Source organism: Pithys albifrons, chromosome Z (genome assembly GCF_047495875.1).
Source record: "Pithys albifrons albifrons isolate INPA30051 chromosome Z, PitAlb_v1, whole genome shotgun sequence".
In the NCBI taxonomy this organism is placed as follows: Eukaryota; Metazoa; Chordata; class Aves; order Passeriformes; family Thamnophilidae; genus Pithys; species Pithys albifrons.
The window spans coordinates 20,394,271-20,414,431 of NC_092497.1; the positions used below are offsets into that span (position 1 = coordinate 20,394,271).

Genomic DNA, 20,161 nt, shown 5'->3' on the forward strand with positions numbered 1-20,161 from the left:
GAGATTTGATCCATTTTTTTATCTTTCACTAGCATCACTTGTCAGACTACATGATGATCTTTTTTTGTGCATGTAACAGTTTGCAGACAGGGATCTGAATATGTAGACATAATGGCTGTTTTGTGAGAGGGGGCCACTAGTGAACTTATCAGCCATGCAGACCAGCTTCTAAAAGATTTAGGTGACAGATTTTTGAAGCTATTTCATCTTTTCTTAAAGAGACGTAAGTCCCTGATATGCCACAGGATTCCCTTTCCGAGCGTCCTCTCATAAAGGTGTAATTATAGAGGTTAGTTTCTATTCTAGTTCCATTTTCCTAAGCACCCTATATTGCCCAAGGAGAGAGGGATGGGGGAAATGAGAGAGAGAAGGAAGAGGAAGTGGTGGAAGAGTGTGGGGAGAGAGAGAGAGAGAGAGAGATGCTCTCCATCTTTTTTCTTGCTCCATTGCTCATATGGAGACAGAAGAGATACTAATATCCTACCAAACAATTAACTCGAAGTCTAAAGCCAGACATAGACACAAGTCTAAGTCAAAAGCTATGTGCTCAGAGTAAGCTTGATACAGTCTGTGTTACCTTCTAGGGCAGGTACTGTGCTCAGTTAGAAGGTGGTAACCAGCAGCATCACTCTTGGCTGAGCCTAGAGTCAGCTGTGGAGCTTTCCTTCCTGCAGAGCAGGTCAAAGTATCAGCAGAATGATGGCAGTCAGCAACTGAGAGGTACTACAAGTGTGTTGCTATGTCGCCCATTAGCTACATCATGTTCAAATTGCAGAAGAGAACATTTTTAGGGTAGGCTGTTTCCCTACCACATCCCATTCAGATGCAGTCATGGTTAAGGCTTTTATAAGTTAAATGGAAGGTAAATCAGAGTTCAAACTCGGCTCCTGTCCATCACTTAATGCATCATGTCAAATGTCAGTGTTGCTGCACTTCCGGTAGGTCAAAGAACTGTAGTGGAATGTTCTGGGGAGAAACAACACACTTGCTCTGAAGTTCCGCTGCTGAATTTACATCCGATTTTAAAAGTTGAAATATAACAAATGAACATGCTGGTGATTTTGTTTCAGAGGTCTGCTTTTAGATAATAAGGTTGGCATTAAAATGTGAAAATACATTTTTAATTGTGTGGGAGAAAGTGTCATCTTTTCTTTGTAAAAATATTGGAACAATGTTGATGGCAGGAGAAAGTAATTTTTTTAACAAGCAACAGTAAAGCCTGCGTTGATATTATTCCTGTAATAACACCTGACATATCATCCCTAGTTTATTTGAAATCCATAATTGTCTCTTTTGTCTTGCTGCAATTCTGTTTGAAATTGATTCAAGGGGAATTTGATTTGCTTTGACTCATCTCTCTCTCTCCCTCCCTCTCTTTTTCTTCTAAGGTCAACTCAAATCAAAACATACTCTTGGGATAATGCCCAGGTTATTTTGGTTGGCAACAAATGTGACATGGAGGATGAACGGGTAATCTTCACTGAGAGAGGCAAAAATTTAGCAGAGCAACTTGGTAAGAAAAGACATGACAAAAGCTTTATGATTGCTTGTGAGAATGCACAAATTTATTTCAGTAATTGCTACAGTACTTGGAATGTTCATGACACATTCTCTGTAAAGGAATGATATTTGTTTCTGCAGCCTTTGTGATATGGAGCAAGATTAGTCATGTGTCTGTATATATACAATATGTTTTAATAGTTATAGCTACAGGCACATATGCCCTAGAAAGGAAAGAAATAAATAAAAATTTCTAAGGAATCAGCAAAAACAACAACAAAATGAGGAAAGGAGAGATAAGAAACAGCTTACTCAAAATGTGAACTAGAGCTCCTTGCAAGTTGAGAACATTTAGGTGATGATTACCAATAGCAATAATGCAAAATAGAAAGATGCTGATACCCAGCACTTCATCTACTATACATTCACATACAGTACACAGATAGTATGAACCTCTGTTTCATAAAGTCTCCCTCTGAGAGGAAAATGTTGTACACACAGAAATTACAGAGCTGGAACACTTCTGTGCTTTCTGTTTCTACCCAATATTGTTATTCGTTTATTCCATGAAATGTTTTTAAGCGACACTGGCCAAAATGCAATGTAAAATCTCCAGAGCATCGTTGTAATACTGCTACACAGCCTGTTTTTTTCCTTCAGATTTGCTGATCTCTGGAGAGCAAGCTCAGCAGGTGGGCAAATCAAATTCTGGCATCATTAGTGGGCATGGGTTTTTTTATTATTTTTAAAATGGAGTGTGGTAAAAGCTCAGTCCAGTCAAAATATGTATGACCAAGATCCCCTTCTCATTATTCCTATATATGTGGCTAGATGAAATGATGTTATAAGAGTGGATCTATTCTTATGCTTCTGGTTCTTAACTTCTGCATATTCATAGGTCACTGACCTTATTTTTTGAAAAATATATTTTTCTGCTTGTACAATTGCTTTTCCTGGTAAACAATTTCATCAGAACAACATATCTTACTGTTCCATCTGTCTAAATAAGTGTTGCATGTAAAAGCAGTTCTTAAAAGTATGCATTAAAAATTGCTATAAATTAGTCCCTGAAAGTGGAAAAATACTTAACAGCAGGTCCAGGAGTTTCTAAAACTGTTTGCAACAAAACATAATAGTTGCACTTGCTGTAGCAGAGGATATGTTTTTTTTTCCAGAAATACCCATCATATCATATATATTTCTATAATCTGTTCCTCCTATTTCTAATATTTATTCATTTTACTGAGAGCTAGGAAAGTGTATTAAATGGAAAAAAATCCTAAAAATGTAACTGTACACTTTTACCAGAAATTTAGACCAGGCATTAAAATGTCTGGCAATAACCATAAATTTGCACTGTTGAATTTAAAGAGGGGGTTTTTTTGTTATTGTTCATTTGCTTGTTTTTTAACTCACATAATTAATCTGAATTTCTATTCCCTGTACTGTTTGCCTATAAAAAATTAATGCAGTGAATTGGAAAGAAATCCCCAAGGTCATGAATTTAGCAAGACGAGAAGGATCTTTACATGTTGTACAGTAAAGAATCCCAAGCTATAATAACCAATGCTTGAAGAAAAAGGAAAAGTAATGAGATAGATATCAAAACACATGTTTTAAGCTTTAAAACAAATTCCAACTCCTAGGATTTAAAACTCAATCTTTATGGAAGCAGATTATCCTCTACTTTCATGTTTATCTGCTCAAGGGGTACCTTTCTGAGATGCGCATCCTGCGGCTATCTCAAGGGCAGATTATTGTATTGGACAACTTGTGGCTCTGATCCAGTCATTTACTGTTTTCAAACTACACACACAAATGTTGACATGCTTTCTGTACAGCTGCAATCATTTCTTAAATCTGCTTATAGACTGTGGGAGATGGTGTCAGAAAAAGCAGAAGGATGACTTTCCCTTAACTAGTAAGTGCTCTGGCCTTGCCAACTAGTCTGAAGGACACACATTGTATCAAACACATGGGATTGTCTTTACTTTCTCAGACAGTGAGTTGACAACATTGCTTACGGGCAAGTTTTAAAAGTAGCAATATAGATTTTAATGTCTAGCAAGACATTTTAAAACTGAGCCCTTTGAATGGCATGATCTGCAGTTTGATTGCAGCCACAATTACAAGCAAATACAAATCATGAGTGCTGTACAAAGAACACATTGTGAAACCCTGTCTTCTGAAGTGTGGTTTTATTTGCAGTCACTGACAAAAGGAGTCCATGCACATTTTGGGGTGGATTTTGAAACGGTCGATAAGAGAACTGGGCATTTCACCCTCAGGGAAACATGGTGTTCTTTTAAAAACAGCTTTATTGGAAAATTGTGCCTCCTTGTGGCTTCTGACCTATGAAAAGTGTGGCTTTAAATTTTGTTAAGAAAGTGTAATCATTTGTTTCTTTAAATTTCAGTGCTGGCTTATTTCTCAAGTGTAATCCAAACAAGTGGTTTAGATCAAGCAGCAATAGGTCTTATTACTAATGGGGGTGGTCTGGCTGAAGTAGTCAAGTATCCCACAGTAGCTCCAAGTACTTTTCTCATGACACTAATCAAAGTTTACAAAAGACAGAAGAAATAGTTAAGAACCTAGACCTAACCTTGAAGGAAAATTAATAGAATGTTAATGAGATCAGAATCTGTCTTGTTTCCATGGAAGATTTTTTTAAAGTTTGTTGATAATGACATGACAGTGGTGACACCACCATAGATCATAGCTACAAGCAGTGTACTACCTTATCTGTAGTAATGGTCCTAAGTAGGTGCCTGTGCTAGTTTAAAGGTAAATCAGCAGGAGAAATGGACCCACCACAAGAGAGATTATAAGTCAGAGTTACAATTTAATGGAAGGTATTACCATAAATACACTGACACAAAGAGAAATTGCTTTCAACTCACAAAACCCAGCAGTATAGCCCAGTGTCCTGGGGCACAAACCCAAAGGGGTTTGTTAGCCCTTGTGCTGAGACCCACGTGGTTCCCCCAAGTCCAAAGCAAAAGGAAGTGAAAAAACCTGTTGGTGCAGGTGAGGGCTGTAGTCTGGTCAAGAGTGGCGGTCGTAGTCTAGTCAAGAGTGGTGGTCTTCTCCTGTCAAGGTCCTGCTGCTCCCCTGGATCCGACAAGTGGTTCCCAAGGTCTTCCTACCCACCACTTACGTACCCTCAGGGAGCACCCAGTCCCTCCCCCAGGGCGGGGACTCACACAATGGGTGATTAACTCTGTGAGTCATGGGGTATTGTTGAACCGTTGATGCCCCATTTGCAGGCTGGGTGTGAAAGTGCTAATGACTCCCTGGGCAACTGCTGCAAATGGTCCATTGTTCTTGGGAAATGACTAGCAGGGGTAGAATACACAGCTTTGATCACCCCCACACAGTGATAACTGGTCCCACCTGCTGAAATAGGACAGTGTCTTGTGAAATGTGTAAATTGGCAAATATACAGTGATACTTTTCCAGACTGTAGCAAATTATATTTGTAGTCTCATGAACCAAATGCAGTACATTTATATTCAATGGCCCTTTAATTATTTTTTTCCATGGAATTGTACAGTGATATCTTCGAAACCTTATAAAATCTTACCATCCACAACATCCTTTAAGTATGCACAGTTTACCTGTTATCTGCTTCTGCTTTAAATTGGCCCCCTGGTAGTTTTATATTTCTTCACTGTTACATTCTGAGAAACAGTGAACAATAGTTTGCTGGTACCTGCTCTGTAACACTGGGTTTCAGCGAGCTCTATCATACTTCTTTTTCGCCACGTTGAAATTCAGTATGTGACTGAGACACAAAACCATCCTACACCTTAGTCATTCCTCATCACCCTATTCAGTAATTTTTTGTAAGTAGTACAGCCTTTTTTCAGAAATTAGTTCATGTCTGTTTAACACAAAAGTATCAATAAAAGACTAATGATGGAAAGAGATGAAAACAGAAGGCATCAAATAAAGGCACGTAACTTTGCCTCACAGAGATATCATTTCAAGAAAATACAGAAATGTGACAAACCGGCCAACAGAGAGAACTAATTAATGTAATGTTAATATTGACATAGGGAGCACAAGCAAACACATTTAAAGAAGTTTATTAGCTAATCATTACAGAAAAGGATATGGAATATAATTCTTATATTTTGTATCTTCATAAATTTTCGCTCTGAGCACTACATGCATTGCCTATTGAGTAAAATACCAATAGAACTTATGTACTTTAAATCCAAAACACTTACATGCTTCAAAGCATTTTAGTAAAACAAGCCAGGAACTTTTGCAAGCAAAAGGCCTTCAGACTTGCCAGTGAATTGCTTGCACAGGTTTTCTGACATAATACTCTCATGCATCTCAGCTGAATTCACACATTCATAAAAACTTGGTGTCAGTTCTCAGAAGAGATATAAAAAGAGTGACTCATAGATGGCGTAGACTTCTTTGTTCTTCTATTTGTGGTCTGTACAATATATTGCACTTGTTATCTACAAGTGCAAAGGATAATCCAGCAAAGGATTAGCAGGCAAAGATGTACACAGAGCTTTGAACAGAGTCCGAGCAACTGCATGTGCAAATGGATAGCTGCATATGTAATTGACATACAGTTTCTCCATTTATTTAGGACATTCTGCTGTGTGTGCAAATTAGGTAGATAATTTTTTGTGTGTTTGGTTTCTCAGGTGGTTCTGTACAGACTCATGTTTGTTATCTGTGTGTTGCAAATTATTTCAACAATCAGTAGTTTTTAATTGCAAGTACTGTCAATACAAAATATTTTTAAGTCCTGGGCCCCTATGGTTGCTTCAAAAGTACAATCCTGGCACAGGTCTAACCCATGCCTATTGTGCTGATGCTGCACCACTAGACAAATACTGCAAGATATGCCACAAATGTCTGACCAGCTTTTCTGTAAGATCCTGTTTGTCCTATTTCCTCTTTTTGTCTCAGACTGGCTAATGCTTTGGGAAACTGAGTAGTGGTTGGAAGGTAAATCCAGTGATCACCTAGTGTGGTGGCCCACTAAAATATACCTATGTTCTGTCCAGCAGTTTTCAGAGCAGTGTCCTTCCCATCAGATTTTCTGTGCCTCCACATTTCTTGCGCTCTGCTACCCAGGTCACCCATGGCTGAGGGCATTCAACATGTCTGAGCATGACCTGGGGTGCAATTGTCCGTTTTCTAAATTTATCCTGGCATGCTGTCTCCCCTAGAGGCCAACAACCAAAGTCAGAAAACAAAATTAAACAGGCCCTTTCTGGGTGAGCTCTCACATTCCCTTCTGCAAGGAGTGGCAGAAGCCAGGCTTCACACTGCACTCAGGGCATCTGCAAAGGGCTCTGAGTATTATGTGCCCCAGAGTCAGCAGTATGTGTGACTTCAGTGCACCTCCCCAGCTTGTCACTCAGAGAGATAGTAATTTTATCCCTCAGATGTAAGCACATACCTTTTATATTTTGGTGTGGTTTTCTTCTCTCCATCCTTTCTCGTCTCTTTTCAGCCATTTCTTCCTTAAAGTCTTTATTTTCAGCTCTTTCTTTCTCACTCACTATCCTTTTCTTCTCTTGATTCCCCATGCTTTGAAAATAAATTCCACCAAAAACAAGAAGAAAAATTCTCACTTTAAACCAAAGTCATCTTTCCTTGTCTATTTTATTTTCATTTTGTTCTTGGCTCATATATTTATGTATGTAACCGTTGTGCTGAGGAGACACCAGAGACCCAATTCAGCAGTGATTAGATCTCTTCAAATTAAACTCATTTAGCACACCAATAAGCCTGAAAGTGGAACATTTGTCAGTGTTGTGTGCTTACACAAGGTTCAATTCTATGTGATATGATGCAGCCTACAAGAGCAGACCTGCTGCTGAGATGGGGCAGGAACATGACTGGTTTCTGAATCTCACCAGGACTGTGGTAAAAGGCAACAGCTCGCCAGCATCTGGACTGGAGTGCACATTCACTTGCCTTGGAGTATGAGCCCTGGGAGGATAATGTGTACATTAAGCATCTGTGGGTGCACTGGGTGTACTAGGCAGAGATGAGTTTAGGCATTGAGCTGAAGGGGCATTTTTAGGGCTGTAATTCTGGCATCCAAATCAGGAGTCAAGTGGGAGTTGACAAATCAGCACACAGCTTGCTAGAACAGCTAGTTCTGTTTTGTCTCCATGGCTGTCTGAAGGCTGTGGTGCACAAGGCAAAGTCAGCCACAGTTTAGAGAGCATGGACATATGGCTGCATCTAACTTTACATTAAAAGTGAAAATCATTGGGTTGTGCAGGAACATACCTGTTCATACTTGCATCCTTGACTGTTTTTTAGCTCTTTTTAAAGGGCAAACGTTAGTGCCAGAGGAAAGAGACAGACTGACAGTACTGACGAACACCAGCCTTCTGTTTAGTTACAAAATACAGAGGGTATTGGCAGAGCAATTAAAGGCTCCTGTGCCCAGGATGTTTTTAACTGGAAGAAATGCCAACCTGCCATTGCTTTCACATACTGAGAGCTGCGTTACAGCAAAGTTACTTAATAGCAATGAGAAAGAAGGGTTTACTCAACCAATGTCTCCCGTAAACTCCCCAAAAAATTCTTTGCCAGAAATCCAATTTATTGTCCAAATGCACTCATTTAAAGGGTATCTGAAAACCACAACCAAAATCAATGCAACTTCAATTTACATGAAACCTTCTGTTGTGAAAAGACTGGAAAAGAAGGTGTTTGCTAGAGCATGGCTACTAACCGTCCCTCAGGTCTGTCTGTTCTGTGACAGCTGACAGTCCCCCTTTAGCTTTGATTTTGTAATAAATTTGGTCATCCAAATTCAAAGATTGGATAAATACCTTAGCATTTCTGTTAGTAATCTTTACAATAGCTCTATCTAGTATGGTGCCAATGCACTGCTATTCAGTAAGGTGATATTAATAGAGCCCTGTTTTGGGGTTTAATGTTGTTTTAATACTTTTCTTAACACATTGTAGCACTTGGGCTTGTATAGACAGAAGATGTCCAGTCCGACTGGTGTATGGAGCAAAGCACAGCATAACTGGATCTGCTGCAGATCTAGGAGATACTTTGAAGAACAGCAATGGTCATCAGCTTCTTTCAGTACAGTTTCTGAGGAGAGATGACCTTTGCAGTCATCCACGTGTGTCTGTCTCTCTTTGTCTGAAAGATATTGACAATTCTCAGGACGTGGACATCTAAGCAGAGGAGAAAGGTCTTGCAGTTGCCTTGACTAACAGCCTGCAATGTGAATGCAAACCTCATTAGATACTATTCATAGCAGGCAAGAATGTAAGTGCCTGCCAGTGCCTACCCCCAGACTGCCCACAGGATGTAAATCCAAGAAAATAAGGCTTTATTAACTCCTTTCCAATATATATATTATGGCACTATTAAATTACTAATTCCCATAACTACCTAGATTTTGCCTTTTATATACCACTATTACAAAGGGAGCAGATTCCTGCAGCTCTTTCTTGCTCTGATATTGTAGTCTTCTACTATTCCTCACAATACTGGATTGAAATTGGCAGAAAGATTGAAGAGCAGCACTAAGGATCACAGTTCAAGCTTGACTTCATGAAAGGATATTTATTGCAGGAACACACCCTTGAGCACATCTGTAAAACATAATATAACATCAGGGATGGTAAATGAAATTGTCTTGGTTATGGACAAACACTCTGAAATCAAAATGTCTTCTTGATCAACTTGATTAACATATCTCTTGTCTCTACTATCTGTGGAATTGTGCTTAAAATTTGCTATCTAGTGTGTCATCTTGTTATTACATTTCCTGAGGAACATGAGAGGGTACAGAATGTTCTAGCCTTTGCATATGACTGCTTTTTGGGATTTTTTCTTATGTTTTGAAAGCAAACATAAAATAAGTGTTAGTGAGCAGTCATGAAGGAGCTTCCGCAGAACCAGAACAAGTGTGAGGTAGAGAGGGAATAAAGTCAGTTATCCTGGCTGTTTGTATGTTTCAGGGAAGGTATATAAACTGCTCTGTGTGCATTATAGATCACCATGTGAACAACAGCACCATGTCAGTGCTCTGTCTGGCCCTACTGCTGTAATGCTCTGTAGGAGCTGCTGAGAGCTTGCCAGCTTTCTTTTGAGTCAGTAGAAGGGGTTAGATAAGGGAAAGAGTCACAAGGGAAACTGAATTATAAACAAAAGACACATTTAACTTATCCTGATATATGTTTCACTCACTTTGTACATATGTTTAGGGAACACTTTGATATTTGGGATTGTCTTAGTTTCAGTTATGTTCTGCCCTGCCTACCCACTTGCCTCTTTGGCTTGTTCATGTATTTGGTATAATCTGCTCTGCCCAGTCTTATCCACATCAGCAGTATAGAACATCACAGGTGGTGGGAACATGATGTTCTTTGAGCTCTGCTTCCCTGAGCATCACCAGATAGTTGCCTGACTTCACGCTTATACCCACATGGAAAATCTTTTCTCTCCATTAATAATAAGCAGTGGGAAAAAAATCCCTGAAGAAAGTATTAAAAGTCATAGAACTGAGGCCCTCATACACAGGGATTTTAAAAGCTTATTATGTCTAATGCTGTTAGTAAAATAATTGCAAGATGAGTCAGGAGGGAAGGAGATGTCATGGGGAAAAAGATCTGCAAAATATTCCATAACAAAATGAAAACAACCAGTATTCAGGTGTTTATTCCAGGCACAGTCTGCTAGAAAAAGTGCTCTATATCTGAAACTTTTCCACAGACAGTGTGTCAGTTAAACAAACAAACAAAAAGAGCCAATCTAATTTACTAGGATGTTTTGCATAAGGTAACACCCTTGTGAGGAATTGAATGCCTTGCACATGATGGTCAGTTGCTGTCCTGCTGGCTACAGGAGCCTGTCTTGCAAGGGTCTTTGTAATGATGTCTTCAGCTGCATCAGATGAGATTTAGAACTCCTGTTCTGTTGAATCTTGTAATCCAGCTGGTCTTATGTACCCACTACATACTATGATGTTTTGACAATGATTAGAAAAAACTGTGGTCAAACCTTTTCCTAACTGGCTTAAATGGTTTCAAAAGACTGCTCTGTGTGACCACTTCTGCACCTGCAAGAGCAGCTTTCATAGACCATGTACAAATGTCTTACCTATGTGCAGCTGATTCTGTTCTATGGTAGGAACTGCCTGGGAGGAGCCCACAGGTATGCCCCATTCTGTACTTGGGATGTTTATCAGCACAATTAAGCATATAAATAGTTCCTATCAGATGGCCTATGCACAGCAGAGGCTGATTGGGATAATCTCCAAGGCTGTCCAAAATTCCCACTTCTACAATTCCTGTGGAGAATAAAGTATTTGATTTGTTATGGAGGCAGCTGGGAGTTCAGCCACTTTCTCACTGGTCAGTGCATTGTCTCTTCTGTGCAGCAGAGTCTAGCTGGGAAGGCCCAGGTAATTAATGTCTAAGGTGATGGAATACCATCATAGCCTGATACCCATCTGCACCACTACTATAATCGCAATTTCCTTCTTATATCAAAACTGTATCTAAAATTTCATAGAAATCACCGTGGCTGTAGTGTCTGTTTTATTTTATTAGTTTGTGCTTGACACTCTGTAACCCTCTATTTGACTTGGAGGATGGGTGCCTCTAAGCTTTTTATGAGGTTATTATGCAAAACATCCTCACCATGATAGTGGGGCAGTTTTCTTGATCCAACCCATGTTACAGTATTTCCTGACATGGGTCTTCTCTCTTCTTTGTGACTCTTTTCCTGTTGCTTTCTGCTTTTCTCTGTCCATATCTCTTACCTAACTGTCATATCTGCCACTTATGATCATCTCACATGCCAGTTATTCTATCTTCTTAACTTCTCCCCTCATAAATGCCCTTAAGATCATTCTTTTTCCTATCATCTTCTCCAAGGCTGGACCCAAATTGGACCCAAAGCCTCCAAAATTCTCTGTGAGTTTCCAGTTAGATGTGTGTGCCATTTCTCAGGCATTCTGTCATTGTCAGTCAGTCTTTCTGCCGTAAGGATTCATGTCTAGATTTAGTAAATATCAAATTGAAAAAAACTTTCCTTATGTTGCATGGTTTTCTACCTGTACTTTTCCAAACATAGTTCTCTATTTTGACACCATCTTAATAACACAATGGAAGTGCCTATTTCCAGCTGAATAATGCTACAAAGAACATAATAGTTAGAGATGGAGCAGCAGATTATTCCTTCCCAATGGCTGTATATATAGGGCATTTCTAAAATAATACACTCAAAACAGTATCAGTTTTTAGATTAGAATGTTTTAGAGTTTGTCTATAGTTGGAGCAGTCCTGATTTTATTTGGTTTTGTATAAAGCAAATAGCACTACTGTATTTACTCTGATTGTGCTAAAATTTTAACTGCTCTTCTTTTATGAGTCCTCTCACGTTTCCTTTATGAGTGTATCTCAACTCTTCCTTGGCCAAGAGAAGTTTGTATATTTACTGGAGATGCTGAAATATGCATACAACATAAATGTGTTGTTTATTTTCTTAGGATTTGAATTTTTTGAAACAAGTGCCAAGGAAAACATTAATGTCAAGCAGACATTTGAGCGACTTGTGGATATCATCTGTGACAAAATGTCAGAAAGTCTGGAGACGAATCCCACCATTGCTGCCAGCAACCAGAATACCCAGCTAAAGGACACGCCTCCTCCACAGCAGCCCAACTGCAGCTGTTAATGCAGCTATCAGCAAAGGCTCCAGTGTGTTCTGTTGCCAAGAGAGTGTTTATGAATGGTCTATATGCCTTTATATATACTGTCTTATTAATTTATTTAGGAAAACAGTCTTATTTTAGGTCAGCAGCTGTTTGAGTATGCATATGGAGATGGAGTGATTATTAGTCTGAATGGATGATCCATATTTTAGCATCAGGTTCTTGGATGCAGGGTGGGTATTAATTTCTCTTTTGTTTTTAGTGTCTTACATCACACTTACTTCAGCTGGTGCCATGTCCTCAGACCACATTTGCCTAGAATAGTCTGTCACTGCATCACTTTCAAATTACGTAGAGGAATCCATAGGGTAGTGGGCAGGATATTTTAGAGTAAGGCTCTTGATGCCACTTTTATATACTCCTGATTGAAAATCAATTTAGAAGTATCCTTGTAGTTAGATAATCCCTCATTCTGTCCAGGTAATTTGCATAAGGAACACTTCTTGGAGGACAATACCTTGGAAAATCTACACTCATTTTGTTAAACATTCTGGCTGATTGGAAACTACAGAAGTTAGTTCTTGGACCCAAAGCCATCAAGATTCTCCATGAGTTTCCAATTGGATGGTATTCAGTTCAGATTCTGAGATAATAGGTACTTCATCCTGACTAGATTGCTAGCGTGTTTACTTTTCTATATTACCCCTGACAAAGGCAAATCCATTGTGTTTAGTTTTTCATAGCCAAAAACTGCCTTAGCATGTTGCTGTCAAACCTGCATGCTTTGATTTTCAGGAATTTCATCTCCCATTCTGTCACTAAGACAGTTATCACTGCCTACAAACACCTGTATTTTACTCAGACCTTTTGGAGAAGTGCTAGTGGTGTCAGTGAACTGAAATCTGACCTCATTTTCTCCATCTATTTTGGGAAGAGAATTGGAATTTTTAAAACTTTAGAAGTAATGAAGAATTGTAATAATTTCTAGTCTTAGGCTGAACACATTAATAAGATCAGCAAAAGGCTGTGAAGAATAGCAGAATAAAGTACACAAATTATTTTTAACAAAGTGATAAGTCATATTTCACACTTTTTACTCCTTTAGTAATTACTTACATCTGTGTCCTGGAGTAATTTGTTCAACTGCTTTACTTGCATTACAACGACATTTTTTAACAAAACAGCATAATTGAAGAAGCATTGACTATTTTATTGTTCCAATTAGACAGAATTTAGGACAAAGTTGACATTTCTTAAACTGTCTGCAGTGGGAAAAATCTAAAGACAAATAAAAAAAGCGAGTAACACATGCTACTGCAAAGAAATCCCTCTGCACACTTTATGTTTTTTGAAGGTAATTTATATAACTCCAGTTACACACTGAGAGAAAATGGTCACTTTTTTTTTAACTGATTAAATATTCTGCATACACTTGGACACAGTAAAAATTACATCCAAACAAGGCGTATAGACACATGTAAAATGGATATGCCATGAGGGTGCTACTTTGGCTGCCTAACTTAAATGAGCAAATGTTCTTTGTTTAGTCTAGGGCTTTAAACCATGTCTGTCCTGTTAGCTAGTTTACTTAGGCACTTTTTTTCCTAGTAGACTTGGAGACTGATTTAATTCCATGAAGACAAAACTCTATCCTCTTTAGGCCCAGTGAGCAGCCAGGTGGAAGAGGCATGTGCTATCCTGTCTCTCCCTGGTGCTGCTTTTGCCTTCCTCATCTAAGGCAGTGTGTTGCTAACTGTGCTGAGAGATTTTCATTAGTACCTCTTCACCCACTAGGTACCAGCTGATTTGAAAAAAAATGGAATACAAAGTTAAGAAAGCTTAGTTTAAGACATTGGGCAGTTTTCCATGCTTAGATTGTTAAGTGCAGTTATTCTTGGTGGAGAGAAATGATCAGGAAAGCCTTGAGACATAATTCAGCTTCAGCTTTCAAATGCTTTTGAAAAATTTTGGTTTGTATTATTAGTTTGAACCATCTCAGGCAAAGTGAGGATAGAGGGGGACATAATTGGACTTAATCACCTCATCCATGATCTTTGCGCACATTCTGCAGCATGGCTAAAAGTGCAAGTATTCTTCCAGCTTTGCTCTGGGATGCTTGCTGTAAAATGATCATTTCCTGTGCACCATATAACAAGAAAACAAGAAAAAACGGCTTCAAAATGCCCCTTGCTACAGCCACACTTTGCTTGAATGCAATTGCAATGAATTCAGGACCATACCTGCCTCAGTATGAACATGTAGACTCTAATGTGCAGTGGAAATATCTTACTAGCATGTATCTTTTTAAACAATTGAGTAGTAGATAAATAGTTCTTTACATAAATGGGATTAATTAATTGCTTTTCATTTTTCATGAGCAGAAGAGTGAGAACAAAATCAGAGGGAGAATCTGTGCTTCACGTTTCTGAGACAGCTAAACTCCCAGGCCTCTACACATGTTTGGCCTTCTGCATGGGACAGGAAGGATGCGTGAAGCAGCTGCCAGAATAATGCTGTTCCTTAGAGCATAAAAATGTTTGAGTTTTTCCATATTAGACTGTTTTAAAACCTGGGGCAAACTCAAAACTCTTAGTTGGCACTGTTATGAATAGAAGATTGGGAGGGAGGACCTGCTTAGGTCCCATCAAACCCAGTTTATCCTATCATGACTTCTGAAATTAAAAATGTGTGGAAGTTCAAGTAGGTGTTTTCTTAACAATCTGGGTTACCTACTATTGGAAAAGCAGGCTTTGATTTTCCATCACTGGTTGGCTTTGGCAGCCACATGCTTTACTGCAATATTGAGTTTTCTGCTATAAAATTGGTCACATAGATTATGAGCATCATGCTCTCAGTACCTTTCTCAGGTGGAACTTGCCTTTTGTAAAGAAACACCAATGACAGAAAAGCTTTTGAGAAGTAACTTATTATCCCTTCCCCAAACATTCTAAGAATTCTGAGGGAACTAGCAGTATTGAAGTTATGCCTTGGCTTGTTATAGGATAGGACATCCAAAAGCAGCCTGAGTCAGTCTGGTTTGGCTTGTCTCGATTTTTGTAGTAGAACTGCAGTTTTCTTAAATTTAAGTAGGCTGAACATTTTTGGAAAACCCATCACAACCTACTCAAGGGCCTAAATTTAAACAATCAATGTCTTGTTCTTCCACATATCCAATGATTATGAGTTGTTAGAGGATACAGGCAGGTTTTTGTTATACCCTTGACTTACCCAGTAGTATAGCACAATTCTATCAAGGGCAAGCACCAGGCTAAAAAGCATCATATTTTGGTGGTGGAAGAGGGGATGGATCATTAAATTGAAGCCTGAGATAACAGTTACAAAACTGCTTTCAGCCTCATCACAAATCTTGGTGAAAAAGTACTTGCACACCGTGCACTAATTTGTTGTCACTCTCACAAAGCAATAAGACTGAATGTCACAGTGAATCACTGGTCCAGCCACAGATACCCCCTTCAGCTGAGATTTATCCATTTGGTGAGATACAGCAGTTGACATACAGAGCATGTTATAGTTCCAAGAGATTAGATACCTTTGGGCAGAGGGTCCTGAGCTCTACAGTGCCAGCTGAACTAATACTACACAATCCATTTTCCAAGTTATGATCTAAACTAAAGCTTATAGTATCAGGATAATCCTGTGCATGGCACTAGCCTTATCATGCTTTGCTTGCTGTACCTTCAAACTAGGGCTCAGAAAATGTCTTGGGAGCACACAGTAGCATGGGGATGACTGATTCCTGTTTTGGCACCAACCTGCTGAACAGCTACCAAGCTCGCTGGGTTGAACCTTCAGACATTTGTTTGTGTTTCTTTTAAGAGTTCATGTTCACAAGCTGTAGCGTAACTAACTTAATACTGTATCTTTTATTTTTATTGTTGTTGATTAGAACAATTTATTTAGACTTTATTTATACTTCATTTGCTGTTTTAAGTGCATATGAACTAGCCTGATTTTCTGTCAAAAAATACGCTTTCTGAACAGCTGTGTAAGTGACTGTTACCAGGAACTGTTTGTTCCTTTGTGCTTATACTTAATGGAATGCCTAGAGAAACTACCTGAGCAACTACATCTATGTGGCCTTTTCCAGAGCACAAGTCTGAAAGATTAAATTTTCTTCCCAGTCGGCTCAACTCTGTATATTCATCTGTACCACCTGCATCTTCTTTATTTTTTAAATGAAAGTGCTTCAGCACAAGATTTCCTGGAGTTAGATCCTAAATTTGAGAATGCTTTGAGTTTGCCAATTCTAGAGAGAAAAAAAAGTCACAAAAATTCTGCATATGGTGACAATGCATTTGTTTTTTCTGTAGTAGATGAATGATGCTGCAATTGCATGCGAAAAGTCCCCTCCCCAACTACTTTTTTTTTATATTTGTTTGTGAGAGGTAAGTTTTATTACTTGCATTTTTACAGGCATCAACTAAACTTCTCTTTTGCTGACAGATCAATTCCTTCTTGGCCTGTTTTATATAGACACACAATGTATGAGCCTTATTCTTTAGGATGACACATTTAGCAGTGTAAGAGCATGAGTTTGAATCCTCAGATAAACCTTCAGGGAGTGTAAAGCAACATGCCAGCAGGAGATTAAGCTGTGTTAATTTACACCATTTAAAGCATACATTTTGACTCTATATTCTCCAAGGTTCATAATTTGTCAAGTCCCATTTAAAGAGGCAACTCATCTCAGTTATTTGAATGAATTCTACCAATTTTATTTATTTAACGGTAAATGCAGTTTATATTTGCAAATTAAGCTTTTTTATTAATTTTTTTTATTTTTGATTTGGTTTGGTTGGTTTGGTTGGTTTAGTTTGTTTATCCATGGATCTTCACTGAAGCAGAATTTGTAACTACAGAAACATAATATGCATGTGTATAGCAGTACATGTTTGATACTCATTCAGTTCCCACTGTTACTTTTTCATGTTTAGTGCCACCTTCCCTAAATGCCACAGTGGAATTTATCCATACATTTTCATTACCATTGGAAATGAAATGCGTTACATTTGAAGACCATAGGTTTATTATCCACAGTTCCAGCAGAGGTAGATGGCTTGTCATTTGTAGAATAAGGTACTTGGTGTTTGTTCTGGAGGGGAAGCAAAAATCCCAATTTTCCAATAGCTTCAGGATCATGCATAACATGCAGAAATGAAAGCTAGAGATTGTTTACCACTTCTGGCGATAAATTTCCTTGAGTAATTCTGACATGTACCTGCAACTAGTGATAAATGAAATGTTTGTGCTGTAACTCCTGTTCAGTATTTTGTCAGTAATGTCAGATGTGTTGTGACTCAGTTGGACTGTCACAACATGTAACCTGTATACTAGTGTTTGTAGATTTCAAATGTCTTAAATGTTGCATGAGATTATGTTACAAAAAAAATAGGTATGTTTTCTATTTTTGAATACCTCAAAATTGAGGGATCATGGGCCAATAAGTGCAATATTTAATTATTTACTCAGTGTATATAAACTTGTGTGAAAGGGAGAAGTGTCACTTCTGTGTGATAAGCTGTTGATGATGCCTGTGTGGCTTAAGATTTCCAGTAGATGTACATGTCTTCTAGAAAAATTCTATAGTAAACACTTTACCAGTGTAGTTTAAGGATATTCTTAAGTAAGTTAAACTATTTTTCATATATGAGACAATGGTAAAAGATATTTGTATGTTTACTGCAAGTGCATGTCAATTTTACTTTTAGAGTTGTAAATGTACTTTTCTGAAAATTGTAAAGTTACACTGACACTAGTGGGACAGTGCTTTCAGTCAGAAGATGCTTATAACCATTTCTAAACTGGCTGTCCATATTTTCAAAGCATGTTCTCTAGAAGCGTTAAAAGAACCTCTTAGAGCTCAGCAGTTACATTGAGCTATTATGCCTGTATTGCATAATATCATGTGAGCATGTTTTCTTTAATCTGATAACGTTAACTCATAATACTGACCTGAAATCTTAAATAGGAGTACCCAATATACTTGCAGATGACTCGTCAAACTTCAGTTGGTGCCCTGGGTTATCACTTTTGGGAACAGCTTGAAGGTCACAGTCAGCAGCACAGCACAGTGGATGCTGACCTTAATTAGTCACTTCTGATATTAAGTTTCTTAACTTCCCTAGATTTTAAAGATGGAAGATGCATCCTTAAATGTATTGACTCATATTCTTCACTTCACTGTTACATGTCCCTGAAAATTCAACAACTACATTGTTAGGAGTAAACCTGAGGTACAAATGGAAACAAAATGCAGGTCAGACTCTAACTATGAAACTAAAAGGAGACATTCAGTAATTTATTTTTCCTTTCCTGCTATCCTTGCATATTTCTAATAGTTTTCTAAGAATATAAGCAACGCCATCACTACTCAGCAAGGCCCTTGGTGTACACTTGGGATCTTAAGCCCTGAGTCTGCCAGGAGTTCCCAGCCATGCCCACAGAGTCTGTTAATTCTTGCTGCATCTCTGCTTTCAAAGGAATGTGTCTTCTGTCTTGGAAATTTGTGTGAAAGAGACAGTCTGCTGTGTCTGGGTAAGAACTGGTTTTGCTGAACAATTTTCACATATATATATATATATATATATTCCTTGGTACCATACTAAAAGGTGTGTACTAAACTTTTAGTTTGATCTGTTGCATTTTTCTGACAATGTACAAGGTTGATTTAGCTTTCAGGTTTTTGTTTTGTTTTAATTAGCTGGATCAGTAAAAGAAAGAAACCCTAAGGCCTTCTGGAAACCAGTATCATGGATTTCCTTTCCTATGTCGTCAAATAGTTTCTCTTAGAAAGCAAAGTAGCCAGATTGCATTAAGTAGCATGGGACAGTATTTGAATGACCTGAAAAGTCCTTAAAATTCTCACATTTCTGTACCTTCTGCCATTAAAATTTCTATATAATTATACAGACCAGAGTTAAATTAAAATGTATATGGAGAGAAAATGGGGATTTCTTAATCAAAACAGGAAACTCTCGGCATCATTGTAGCCGAGCAACAAAGTAGCAGTCATAAAATAAGGTACCACTTAAAGAGAGATATATGATATACAGATTGCTACAGGAGTACATAAACTTTTTATTGCTAAGTGAACTGACAGTTCAAGGGCTGGCAGATAATTTTACCTAGCTTTTTTATTATTCCTCATAGGCATGTGATTACATGCATAAAGATAAATGCTTACCTTGAAAATATGTAGCTGTTCTGGTTCCCTCAAACTAACTTGTTAGCTGAATTGTTCTTGAAGAAAAGTTGAAGTACTTGCTTATGATACATTTGTGAGGGGGTGAGACTCAATCTGTGCCTTCTCCCCTGACTCTTTCTGCAAGGTAGTTACTGTGGTTTAAAAAACAATGTGTTAGTTAAAATGATGCTTGGTGACATAATTTGTGAATCTTCTGCATACATCCACAAGAGTCCTTTCTGAATGTGAAGTACAAGTTTTATCCACATGGAGAGTTTTAATTCTGTGCGAATGTAGAGACCATGTGTATTCCATTGTATATTCTGTTTGTATGTGATTTCTGTATAGCAAGTGGATTTTGTTTGTTTAATTTTTTTTGCTGGATTTTTTTTTCCTTTTGCTATTACAATAAATACTCAAGAGACTATATTCATGAATATCTCAGTTGTGGTAACACAGTCTTACACCCCACCGCATTTATTTCCTTTCACGTGCCAAACCAGTGAGGGAATAACTTCATTTTTGACAAAATAACAGACAAAGATACCACATCTGCAATAATCCATTTCATTAATATCCTCTCAGCAGCACTGGTGATTGTAGTTCTGTATGAATTCCACAGAATTCACTGAAGACTTTTCCCTAGTAGTCTGAAGGAGAAAGCTGTTTGGATATTTCCCTAGCAAAGCATGCTGCTGTCTCAGCTGATATGCTGACTCTTTAAAATAGGACAAAGTTTTTCTTTTGATATTTCACTGTCCAGACTGTTAAAAAATACA

General features: G+C 38.1%; 1 protein-coding gene across 1 annotated transcript in view; it reads left to right on the forward strand.

Moving 5' to 3' along the window:
- Positions 1–19,811, forward strand: part of RAB3C (RAB3C, member RAS oncogene family) — a 127,189-nt gene extending 107,378 nt beyond the window's left edge. The window contains exons 4-5 of the mRNA XM_071581158.1: positions 1,389–1,513; positions 12,014–19,811. Of these exons, the coding sequence (XP_071437259.1) occupies positions 1,389–1,513; positions 12,014–12,201 (313 nt within the window). The 3' untranslated portion in view covers positions 12,202–19,811. The remainder of the gene's footprint in view (positions 1–1,388; positions 1,514–12,013) is intronic.
- The last annotated feature ends 350 nt before the right edge of the window (positions 19,812–20,161 follow it).